General features: G+C 39.1%; 1 protein-coding gene across 4 annotated transcripts in view; it reads left to right on the top strand.

The window, feature by feature from the left end:
• Positions 1 to 1212, top strand: part of LOC143292884 (unconventional myosin-XV-like) — a 237777-nt gene extending 236565 nt beyond the window's left edge. For all 4 annotated transcript variants that reach the window (XM_076603546.1, XM_076603547.1, XM_076603548.1 and 1 more), the window contains one exon: positions 122 to 1212. In XM_076603546.1, coding sequence (XP_076459661.1) covers positions 122 to 199 — 78 coding nt within the window. In that variant the 3' untranslated portion in view covers positions 200 to 1212. The remainder of the gene's footprint in view (positions 1 to 121) is intronic.
• Positions 1213 to 12611: the final 11399 nt, after the last annotated feature.

Genomic DNA, 12611 nt, shown 5'->3' with positions numbered 1-12611 from the left:
AAACAGCAATCATCACCAAAAAATCAAATATTTCTGGCTGTAAAGTGGACACAGTTATGATTATTTATTCAAGACAAAAAATGGAACGCTGACTGTTGTGTTGCACCGTGCTTGATTTCAGGGCTCCGACATCTCCAACCTGATCGGACAGTACATGCAGGTGATCAACCGACGACACAAGCATTCTGAGCGACTGTAAACATCGCTTCTCAACTCACTTCTTCCCGCCCCCAGCACCCCGCTGTACCCAGCCCCCACCACACACTTGTACATAACACTTCCCAGACTATTGGAAGGACTTATCGTCTGCTCTGCATCACACAGCCACAGCCCCGTTTCCAGCACCGACTCTGCTGCTGCTACTTACCAGCCAAAGATGGTCACACACACCCACCCATGATATCTACAGAGATGTACCTGCTTGCACCCACTCCCTCTTGACGACGATGAACACGGATGCTCTGTTATAAACAGCATTGACTGTTTCAGAATGAGCACATATATATATGTGTGTGGTTTATCTGTTGTGAGAACAAGCCCTGTGTGGCGTTTCCGTGTGTAAATAGTGAGGTTTGTACATCATATGTAATACTTGTTAATTAAGAGATGCAGCTGTGAGTAAAGGCCAGTTGATGGTGTTGTTATTGGGGGAAAATGGCCGTCATTGATGCACAGGATTTTTTTGTTGTTGTTTTTTGAAAAAGATGTTTTTTGTTTAGATATAATCTTACTAAAGATACATGGTTTTTTTCTGTAGATGCACAGGTTTTTTTTGGTTTTTTTAAGGGATGACCTTTTTTTTTAATTTAGATATAATCTTACTAGAGATGCATGGCTTTTTTCTGCAGAGACGATCTTACCTAGAGATTTTGTTTGTCCTAGTAATTTTTGTTTGAAGACATTGGTGCAGGAATGTCTAACGAGAGAAATGGTTTGTGTAGGGAAGGTAACAAATACACGTTACTTCACTCCGGACACAGTGAAACTAAGAAAGCTTGTAAAACGATGTATGTATGCATAAAAGAGACACCTAACTTGTTACATATAAAGGGCTTTCATCTACATGTTGTTTTTTTTTGTTGTTGTTGTTTTTCTTCTCAATCTCAGAATGCTGCGTTCAGTTAGATGTGACTGGGAGACAAGATATGAAGGAATGAAGTTTTGGTGGTAGTTGTAGTGTGATGCGAAATGTGTCTGTGATGTTTGCTGTCTGCAAGATGTTGGAAATGCTGGGAGCATGGGGAAAGGGTGGGATAGAACATGCATATGGTATGAAGCTTGCCCTGGGTTCTGTGTTTATGGTCTTCCTCCATAGCTGACAGTGAAACGTGGAACCGGGAAGGAAGGAAACTGTGTCAAGAAATATTTCCACAGCGTATGGTTTATTAGTTAAAATATGTGTTTATGGAAAGTTAAGTGTTTTCTTGTTTTGTTTTGTCAGTCCCAGGAAGTGGTGGTGAGATGATTCTGGCTGTGTTGTTGTTTTTGTTTCAACGCATTTTGAAATAATCAAAGATGAATGTGATGGGTTTGTTTATCATGCGCTTTTTATCAGCAGCATCGTGTGATTTGATTGTAGAGTGCATTTATAGAACGGTGTCCATGTGAACAGAAATTTAGGACCGTTCTGTTAACAGAGACTGCTGCTTTATTGTATATTCGTATTGCAATTCTACAGTTGCTGTCTACAGATAACTAGACTGCTATCTGAAAGTCTGCTGTGCTGATTGCTTTTTTTTATTTTATATAATATAAAGACATGTGACATTGCGTGTGACATTTTGGTCAAGTTCACTGTTCGGGTGTCGCTTGTCAGCTTGTATTTATGTGTTCAGAAAATATCTCAGTTGTGCATTGTGTTAACATTTTGTTATGTTCCATACTTCACACATTCCAGTGTCAAATATGAATATTTTGTTTTTACACAGAAAATCATTTTTTTGTAATGGCATAATAGACTGCAGTGCTAAGTGTAAACCCGTTTGAAAAAAAACAACAAGTTGTCCTGGTGATGGTCTTAATTCATAAGTAACCATAATTTAATTGTATTGGACAGAATTATTGGCTGTATTTAATGGGAGTAGTTATAAGGTGTGTTTTCTTCAATTTATTGAAAACGTAGTGTGTTTTTATATCAGATCATGTAACGAAGCAATATAGAGAGATGAAACCTTGTTCTTTTTTTTTTTTTTTTTGTTCTTTTTTTGTGTGTGTTGTTCAAAACTCATTTGCAATACAGTCTTTCAGTGCCTTCTGTTTGCAGAAAACTGTTTTGAACTTGATCTGTCACAGTGGGTGATGGCATGTTAAAAAGTTGGGTTATAGCTTTAGGATTTATTTGTTTTGTGCTGCACACTACTGGCAGATTTTGAGCACATGACAGAAAAATAGCTGTTAGTCCATTGATGACATGGAATATGAACAAAACCATTGACTCATCATTTCATACCATTTTTTTCAGTTTATTCTTTCAACAGCTAATCTATCATGGGTTCATAAGAGCATGCATGTTTTGTATAATGAAGTTATTGGAATCATTATATTTTGATTTTGTTTGTGCATTGGAATTTTTTTTTTTTTTTTTCAGAACTGACATGTTGCACACTTGAAAAAAAAATCAAAGCAGTTGAGTGTTGTTTGTGGTGTTCTGTTGGCTGATGTAAATGTTGGAGAGTTTTCAGAATCACATGATTATAATGCCAGTGGTTTTTTTTTTTTGTTTTTTTTTTTTTTATAAATACTGAACTTAGAGATGGTGGCTGCTTTTTCAAACATGTGTCTGTTGAGCCATCACAATTCTGTTTTTTAAAATTTTATTATTTTTTTTTAAATCAATGTCTGGATTAATTTCAGAGTCGATTCATTACATTCCATGCTCATCATAGAATCATTTCAGCCCTGACTTTTGGGTATGGAGACAGAATGAATTATTATGTTAATATTTGTTTAATTGCTAAAATGATTTAAGAAAGTAAAAAGGGTCCACTATGGAAATACAGCAAATGTATTTGAAATCACTGTAGTTTAATTGAAACTAATGAATGTTGCAGTTCAGCTTTTATTATTATTATTATTATTTGCACTAACTAGAGCATGTAGGTTTGTACGATAACATACATGAAGCGGTATGACGAAAATCTGTTCTGAAGAGGAGGGGTGATGTTTGACATCCAAGTTGTACATTCTGTGGGAATCTCTGCAAGGTTGTGCTGTACCTACACTGTTGTTGTTGTTGTTGTTGTTGCCCATGATATCTACATTGTTTTTGAACAGAGCAATTTGTTGAGCTGATCACATTCCAGAGAAAATGAACATGATGCAAGTCTTCCATCTTACATATTCCTGCCCCATCCTGCTTTCTTCAGCAGTGATGCAAACACTTCCTCAGAAATGTTTGCTTTTAGTTTGTTAACATGCATTGGTTAACCTGAACTGGTTTTTTTTTTTTTCATTGTTATTTTTTTTTCTGCTGATTTAAGTCAATGAAAAATACGTATGAGCAGGCATTCAAGTTTTTGCAAAGTTTGCTTCTTTAACTGTCTCGACATGCTGAGTTTGTGAAACTGCTTGGTTATTTTCAAAGCGGGTGATAAAGAAAAAGGAGGTGTGGTATGTAGATTAAATGTTTGCAAGTTCTGAATAAGCTGTGTTGGAATATCTGCTGAGTTCCTCATTACACACACATGCATGTGCACACACACACACACACACACACACACACACACACATGTACACAATATTCACGATATATTTTGCAGAAGTGCGGCAGACTCAATTTGCATTTTCTGTTCAAAACAGCTATTTAGTGAAAAATGCTTCAAAGTGAAAAAAAATTGCTGTTTAGGCTTAAGGTTCTGAGACTTATTTTTGTTTAGACCGTGGGTTCTGAGACTTATTTAACAATTCTGTGTACTTTTTTGTGTGAGTCGCTCTATAAGGACTTATTCCATCATCAGGAGATTTTGTGTTCCATTGAAATGATGAAGCCTGTTTTTTTTTGTTTTTTTTTTTATTTACCCTTCCCTGCTTTATCTTCCTGGGTGTATTCTGGTGCCAGGTGATTCTGAAATAATCAGATTGGAAGAAATGGGTAGGAGAATACTTAACACAATTGTGCAATCATCTTTATTGCAAAATAAAAAATCACCAACTCTCTATCCATTAATAGAACACCTCCGTCCCCCACCTCCCCTTTTCATTCTACAAATAAGATGATGCCACACAGATTAATTCCATAATTATTATTTTTCTTATAGTTGGTCATCCCAAGTTATAAATTCCATGTAACCAACTGGGTATCTCATATTTTTGTACTGGCATCAGTAAACATTTGTATGAAAATAATGTTGTTTTCTTGTGTGTGTGTGTGTGTGTGTGTGTGTGTTTCTTTATTTGGTGTGTGCAGTTTTGTATCTGTATGTCTTTGTTGTCTGATTCTTGTGTTGAATGTGTTCAGCTGTTGTGTGACTGGGTGGACATGGTATCTGCCGTATCCTGAAAGTATGCACTTCACCAACAGAGCTTGATAACAACAGTAAGAAATCTGTAGCTTGTACAGATTCTGCAGGGCGAAAAGAATTAAGAGTGCATGCATTGGCGAAGCACAGAGTCTCTCTACAGATCAGTTATACAACATTACAGTCTTGTCCCAAGCCATGATGTACATGATTGAACATGATCCGAATGTACGTGCATAGACAGATTAGCACAGTTTATGCACACAAAGAACATTCCTCACTGTGTAGAGAGGATCATTTCCCACAAAGTGCAGACAAACAGCACAGACCACCACTGAGTAATCTGGACCATTTTATTGAAAAATTGAGCACAATACTGAACACTATGCTTTCAGCAAGCCAGACCATCAGGACAACATGACGAAGCAATATCACAAACCCACAATATCATAAGTAGTCGAGTCTAGAACACCATGTGCACAGATGGATGAACCAGATGCAGCATTTTGTTTCCTTTGATCAGGAGAAAAATTATTCATACATACAAGTGATACATTCCCTATGTTGTACATCATTGAGTCAAACAAGACTTGTCAGGACCTTTGCTCACATTTCATGATAATGGAAATTAGTTTTGGGTGATTCAAACAAATTAACATTAAAAAATGGTCTTAAAAATGGAATGTTCAGTAACCTATGTGCGCATGTAAGTGCATGTATACATGCATATCTGTGAATTTAGGAAGGGAGCGGGTGATTCAAGTTTTCAAGTAAAAGATTACTTGATTCGTCAAGAAAGTAAGCAATTACTTATTGCACGTACTTCAATATGATGGAAATGTCACCTTTCTCCATATCAACAGCTTTTCAAGTAGCTGAACAAATTGCTTAATAAGATGCAGTAAACATATCTTATGAACCAAAAATAAAAGCCTGGTAAAACACTTTTCCATGACACACCCATGCACAATCTGTTACAGATCATGATTACTTTGTTCAGACAAAAAAAAGAAGAAAAAAATATCTATATTAATGTCCATGAAAGCATGAGGTACCCATGGCCCTAATTCAAAGTCATAACAGATCAGGGAAAAAGAAAGTTTCCTGACTCCTAAGCACACGAAAGCTCTTTGACAAATATATATTCATATACCCTCTGGCCTGATGTATACTCAAGTTGGAACGGACCTAGAACCAGATCAACTTTCTTTCTTTCTTTCTTAATGATCAGTGAATGTGACCATCCATCCATGTATGAGTTTGACACACAGACAAATTGCTATCCACAATTGCTACAGCACTCTTGTGTTGAATATGTTTTACAAACAAAGCTGGCTAGGTATGGCAAAAAACAAACAAAAACCACCACAACAAAAAATCCCCCCCAAAAAAACCACCGTACCAGTGACTATTTTCAATGTATATTTTTTCATGGTAGAATCTGGAGCAATTAAAACAATGTTAATGTTGTCATTTAAAAAAAAAGTATTTAGTTTATACCGTTTTAGTTTGGCAAATTAGACATAACAATCAACTCCATCAACAGCTATAGCTATATGTCTTCCAGTCATGTCCCATTCCTGTACGTACAAATCAATCACAGACAAACATGGACAAACGCGTAACATGTAATGTTTACAATCAATCTAACAGAAAACAAACCAAAAATATATGTAACTATCAATGAAGCAGCAAACATGTTTATCACAAACTCGTCTTGTCTGGCATTGCATGACTTTATGTACACATGCACACAATAAGTTACAGTCCTTTCAAAGCAGGTGACTTCATAGTGGATAAGCCATCATGGCCACAACGTATATTATCAAGTCCATTCACATATTACCATAATTTACTTATTGTTGTAAATCTAATACATTAAAAAAAAAAAAAGAGCCACCACTTCAATCACATCCATTCCACTTAAATTTAGTTAGGTAAGATAAAAACGGCGAGGCAAAAGCCAAATGAATGACAAGAAAGGAAAAATATATTGTTTTGATACAACAACAGTTTTCTGCTCTGTAGAAAATCTGAGATAAATGAGAAAACGTCGTTATGGAGTAGAGAAAAGGAAAAAGATGAAGCACACGCATATACACTTGGTGTTGAGACAGTGCGTGGGAACTTTGGGCAGTTGACTTCACTGATGATACTGTCGCAGTGAGCCTGCTTTCATTTTTGCATCCTTTAGTCTGTTGCCATGCTATTCTAACACGCTTTCTTTGATATTGAGTTCTATCATCTCATATGATGCTGTCCACCGATTCTGTATACAAGTGAGAAGACCTGTCTTGACTCAGCATAACTTTCGTGTTATGTCTAAGCAAAATGCAAAGGTGAAACAACATGTTGAAAGATGTAATGAACAGGTAATTGTGGTTTATAATGCCTGCCAATAAATAAAGCTCATTCAAGACATCAGTACATACACTGATAAAACTCATAAACATCGATTTTGTTTCCCAAAAGACATGTTCTGCATAATACCTGTCACATTTTATCTGTGCCTCTTATAACTAGTGTAAATGGATTAATATTTGCTTTGACAATCATAGATTTGTTTGTTTGTTTGTTTTTTTAATTTTTTTTTTTTAACACAACAAGTGTTGCTATTGTTCTGTAGATACAACACTCTGAAGTTAAAAATATATATCAGAAACCTGTCAACCTTCATTGATTTTATTTGGAGGTTAACCCGTACTGCTGTGCCCCCTCCCCCTCCCCCACACACAAAGAGAGAGGGGGGAAGGAAAAAAACAACAACAACAAAAACAGCAGTAACAACAACAACAACAACACACACACATTACACACACACACACAAAAAAAAAATGCCGGGTACAGGTTTGGCCTGGGCAGCATGTAATAAACGTCAGGAATCCCAGAGCACCGGAAAAAAAATTAGCCGGGCATTTTGTAGCAATGTTTACATCCCTGATTGGGGAACCTGTGAAACCCAGCTAGTTCTCTCTCTCTCTCTCTCTCTCTCTCTCTCAGACACCAGAGTGGGTGGAGGGAGGAGGAGGAATGAGGAATAAGAGAGAACAAAAATAATAAATAAGCAAAGAATGGCGTGTGTCAGTTGCCATGGGTTACGCACGCGCAGTTGCTTTTCTGATTCCATGCACGTGCACTGTGGAATTTCTCGGAGAGGGGATTGAGGGCGGGGCGGGGACTAAGCGACAACGACAAGGCTTGGCCGGCTAAACCAATTTCTTTCCGCAGGCCAAAGCAGCTTGACCCGACATTCCCCCCCCAACGCTGATGCTGTTGCTTTCTTTCTTTCTTTCTTTCTTCTGTCACGTCACTTCTGTGATGTTTGTCCTCAGCTATCTTTCACTCACAGTGACCCTCCACCCTACCCTCCGTGTGTGTGTGTGTATATGTGTGTGTGTGTGTGTGTGTGTGTGTGCGTGTTTATGCGTGTGTCTTCTCTCTCGTTGTAAGTTGACCTATTACATAGTTTTGCAGGTAGCACAGATGACCTCATTTCAATTTACTTGGTCGACAGTGCAGGAGCTGCATCAATATTCTCTCTGTGTCAGTGTTTATTCTCTGTCAGTCTCTCTCTCTCTCTCTCAACCCCGACTCCATGAAAAACAAGCAAATGAGACTCACGCACGAGACGGAGACAGAGACAGAGACACACAGAGAGCTAGAGAGAGAGAGTTGACGTTATAGTGGACCAGCTGACGACACATTCATCATCATCTATCATTTTGTTTTCGAAGGGTGGAAAAGAAAGGTAAAATCAATGCTGGATCAAGCGAACGCAACGCAATGGCCAGACTATTCCGTGAAAACACTGAAGGGCCTATCATCCGATAAGTGATCCATTTTTTTCTTCCGAAATAATTGTATTGTATCGTATTGTATTGTATTAATCTTTTTGTCACAACAGATTTCTCTGTGCGAAATTCGTGCTGCTCTCCCCAGGGAGAGTGCGTCGCTACACTGAGAGCGCCGCCCATTTTTATTTTTTATTTTTCCTGCCTGCAGTTTAAAAAAAAAAAATTTTCCTATCGAAGTGGATTTTTCTACAGAATTTTACCAGGGACAACCTTTTGTTGCCATGGGTTCTTTTACGTGCACTAAGTGCATGCTGCACACGGGACATCGGTTTATCGTCTCATCCGCATGACTAGCGTCCAGACCACCACTCAAGGTCTAATGGAGGGGGAGAAAATTCTGGTGACTCTGTCGGGATTCGAACCAGTGCGCCCAGATTCTCTCGCTTCCTACGCGGACACGTTACCTCCAGGCCATCTGGTGTCTTCTGGTGTTCAAAACCGAATGGACAATACTTGTGCATGCACATACAGACACACACGCAAAATATATATATATATATATATATATATATATATATATATATATATATATATATATATCCCTCTCTCTCACACACACTACCTCCACTGGTCGATGCCAACACAAGAGGACAGAGCCACTTCCAGTGATGGTGAAGAAATCATGGGCACACACAGCCCTCGAGGGGAAAAAAAGGTCTGATGCCCCCCAACGCACTGAGATAGATGCACGTGCACTGGTTCAAAATGAAGCGACGGGGCACGGGAAGAAATAGTAATGCTGCTGCAAGAAAATACATGGTTAGCATACACACGAGCTGTGGACAAAAGCATTGAACAAAGTTTAAAAAAAAAACTGGGGAATTATAAAAACAAAAACAAAATCAAAACAAAACAACAAACCCAAACCACAGCCGCCATTAACGACAGGGAAACACATGCAAATGGCGTAAAAAAGCGATGACGTCAATGAGAACAACTAGCTCGAGCGAACATGAAGTTGAAAATAAAAAACAACTGTTCTCAGTTCGCATGACAATGACGTTTGTTTGTTTGTTTTGGGGTGTGTGGTTTTTTTTTCTTCTTCTCGGAGTGGTGATTCGAAAATGGATGGCGGGGGCCGCCAATGCGAAGGAAACAAATGGTGTTGACATCAATGCTAAAGGATTGCACGCACGCAAATGAAGTTTGGCCAAAAGTGACGACGTCAATGGGAAGGAATGGGGGACTGGGTTTCCGTACAGCCCCCCCGCCCCCCTCTCACCCCCTCCACCTCCCACATACGCTCCCCCCCCATTCCCCCCCCCTCACCAACCCCGCCCTCCCGCCACACACACACTTCCATTTTGTTGCAGGAACACTGACAACTAACACTCCACAGTCTTCTTCAACCAAAGTCATCTCTCGGAGATACACACCCTTTCAGTCTTAAGCATTAAGGACAGATTCAAACGAAAAATGACTGCTCCTAACATTCCTTTCTCCCTCATTGATTTAGTCTGTAGCCTTTGCAGTCCGTGTGGAAGGGTTGTATTCATTCGCCAGGGAATCTTCTGGGCATGCAAGTCCCCACTAGTCTACAGATGAGTTTTTTTTAATTAATTTTTTTTATCTTATTATTATTTTTTTTCTCTCCAAGGAATGTTGTTTGCCAGCCATGACTTCGCAATGGATCATTTCACCGTTTAGGTTCTTCGTAATTACATTAAGCAACGCTAACTTTAGTTGGTTATAACATCCTCTTGAAATTACCAGTCCACTCCAATCACATTAGAAAAACAACAACAACAACAAAACAACAACAACAAAAAACAACTAGGCTAATTATGACAAATACCTATAACAACAACGGCAGCAGCAAAATAATATCTATGTACAGCAGTAGAATAAACCACACGTTTAAATTTATCCCATGATATTCACAGAGATAGAACTCTCTCTCTCTCTCTCTCTCTCTCTCTCTCTCTCTCTCTCTCCCCATACCCCCCCCCCCACCCCACGCCCCCCACCCACTTTTTTAATTTTTATTTTTCCAAGAATGTGTCAGCTTGGAATGCAACAATGGAAATATGTCCGGAACGAAGCAAAAACTGCAACGAAACAACAACAAAAATGATTTATCACATCACAATTGAAATATCAAAAAAGAATGAGAAAAAAGAAGAATATACAATAACACTCAACAATAAACAAAACTCTCAGATCACAATTTGAATATTAAAAAGGGAGAACCCCCCCCCACCCCCCCACCCCCACAAAGAACACAAAACAAATAACACTGAACAATAAACAAATCTCTTGCAAATCATGGTACCAAATGTCAACACGGATGAAACCAAGGTGTAGTTACAATGCAGAAATCGATAACAAAGTCTGATGAGTTCTCACACACTGACAAATCCAATAGCTGGCATACGATATATCCATACTTAAAAACATTTCACATATACCTAGATCTGAAGCACATAGAAAGGAAACAATTACGAGGGTCATTCAATAATAAGGTGAATCTTTCGGTATAAGGACTTCTAATACAGATAGAAGCTTACTTTTTTTTTTTTTTTTTTTTTTTTACTTCTTTTTCACATGGATTTAATTTGTTTTGCAGATTAAAAAAAAACTTTGAGAGTTTTGGCGATTAACAAAGATGGCCGACCAAGAAGCATGCTCCAGGATTGAACAGCAGTCAGTTATCAAGTTTTTGGTTGCTGAAGGGTGCAAACCAGTTGAAATTCATAGGAGAATGTCAACTGTGTATGGTGCCACATGTTTCAGCCGAAAAAATGTCTACAAGTGGGCTAAATTGTTTAAAGAAGGACGGAGCAGTGTTGAGGATGAAGACAGGCCTGGAAGGCCTACAGAAGTGAGGTCTCCTGAGGTGATCGAATCAGTCAATGACCTCATTCAGTCTGACAGAAGGGTGACAGTGGATGACATTGCAAGGACTTTGAGCTTATCTGTTGGGACAGCACACAAAATTGTCCATGATGACCTTGGCTACTCGAAGGTCAGCTGCCGGGCCTCACACAGCAGCCCGAACGGTGCAGACCATCAACGAGCTGGGCTGGGAACTGCTCCCTCATCCCCCTTACAGCCCAGACCTTGCCCCTTCTGACTTTCACCTGTTTGGTCCCTTGAAAGCGTTCACGAGAGGCACGAAGTTTGAAAGTGACGATGAAGTCAAAAGTGTTGTGAGCGACTGGCTGAGACATCAGTCCAAAGATTTTTACGCTGAGGGAATACGGAAGCTTGTGCACAGATGGGAAAAGTGTGTGACAGTACTGGGAGACTACGTTGAAAAATTAAAAAAAAAAAAGCTTCTATCTGTATTAGAAGTCCTTATACCGAAAAATTCACCTTATTTATTGAATGACCCTCGTAATTATCCAAGCTAGGCTTGTCCAAGGAATTAAAACTCTCACTCGTACTCATCAGGACGAACCGTGATTACATCGAACCATATCCAATAATGATCCGCCCCTAAACAGACCGAGCTCGTGTTCCAGACAATCATGATTCAAAGTCTTTGTTACCAAGAGGCCGATGTAAAAAAACGAATTACAAAAAAACGAAACAAACAAAACCATAGCATCAGACCATGAAAATTACATCCAATATCGATTACCTTGGTCGTCCATCACTGCTTCCGGCTATTTGGATCATCATTGATTTCATCATTAGTAACCGAGTCTGAGTGGAACAAATGGCTGAAGCTGTCATTTTGTAAAAGAAAAACAACTACTAAAAACAGACAAACAAACAAACAAACAAAACACACACACACAGACACCCCCCCACCCCCACCCCCACCCCCACACACAAACAACAACAACAAAACCGGCGGGAAAAAACCTGACACGTGGCGACCATAAACGCTGGAGACAGAAAAAAAATACTCGGCTTTTACTTTTTTTTTCTTTTTTTTTTCTAATTTATTTTTAGCCCGTGTTTTTACAACCAAGACCAGAAATTCCTCTCTAATTCACCTCTCCCTTGCTTCCATATTATCTTGAAGAAAAATGTACCCAAGGGTAGGTGGGATTATAATCACCGAGGAAAGGTGGGACTATAATCAATCAGTCCTTTCCCACTCCCTCTACTCCCCCCCTGCCCCTGCCCCCCCCCCCCCAAGATATTTCTGTGTAGCCTTCGGTTTCAGAATCTGGCGTGCGTGACACCGGTTTGTTCAGAAACCAAAGCGACGGACATTCTGTGGGTGGGAAAACAAAGCGACGGAGATTCTGTGGGTGGGAAAACAAAGTGACGGAAATTCTGTGGGTGGGAAAACAAAGTGACGGAGATTCTGTTGGTGGGAAAACAAAGTGGCGGAAATTCTGTTGGG

Source organism: Babylonia areolata, chromosome 18 (assembly GCF_041734735.1).
Source record: "Babylonia areolata isolate BAREFJ2019XMU chromosome 18, ASM4173473v1, whole genome shotgun sequence".
Taxonomy (NCBI): domain Eukaryota; kingdom Metazoa; phylum Mollusca; class Gastropoda; order Neogastropoda; family Buccinidae; genus Babylonia; species Babylonia areolata.
This window is presented reverse-complemented; position numbering and strand designations above follow the sequence as displayed.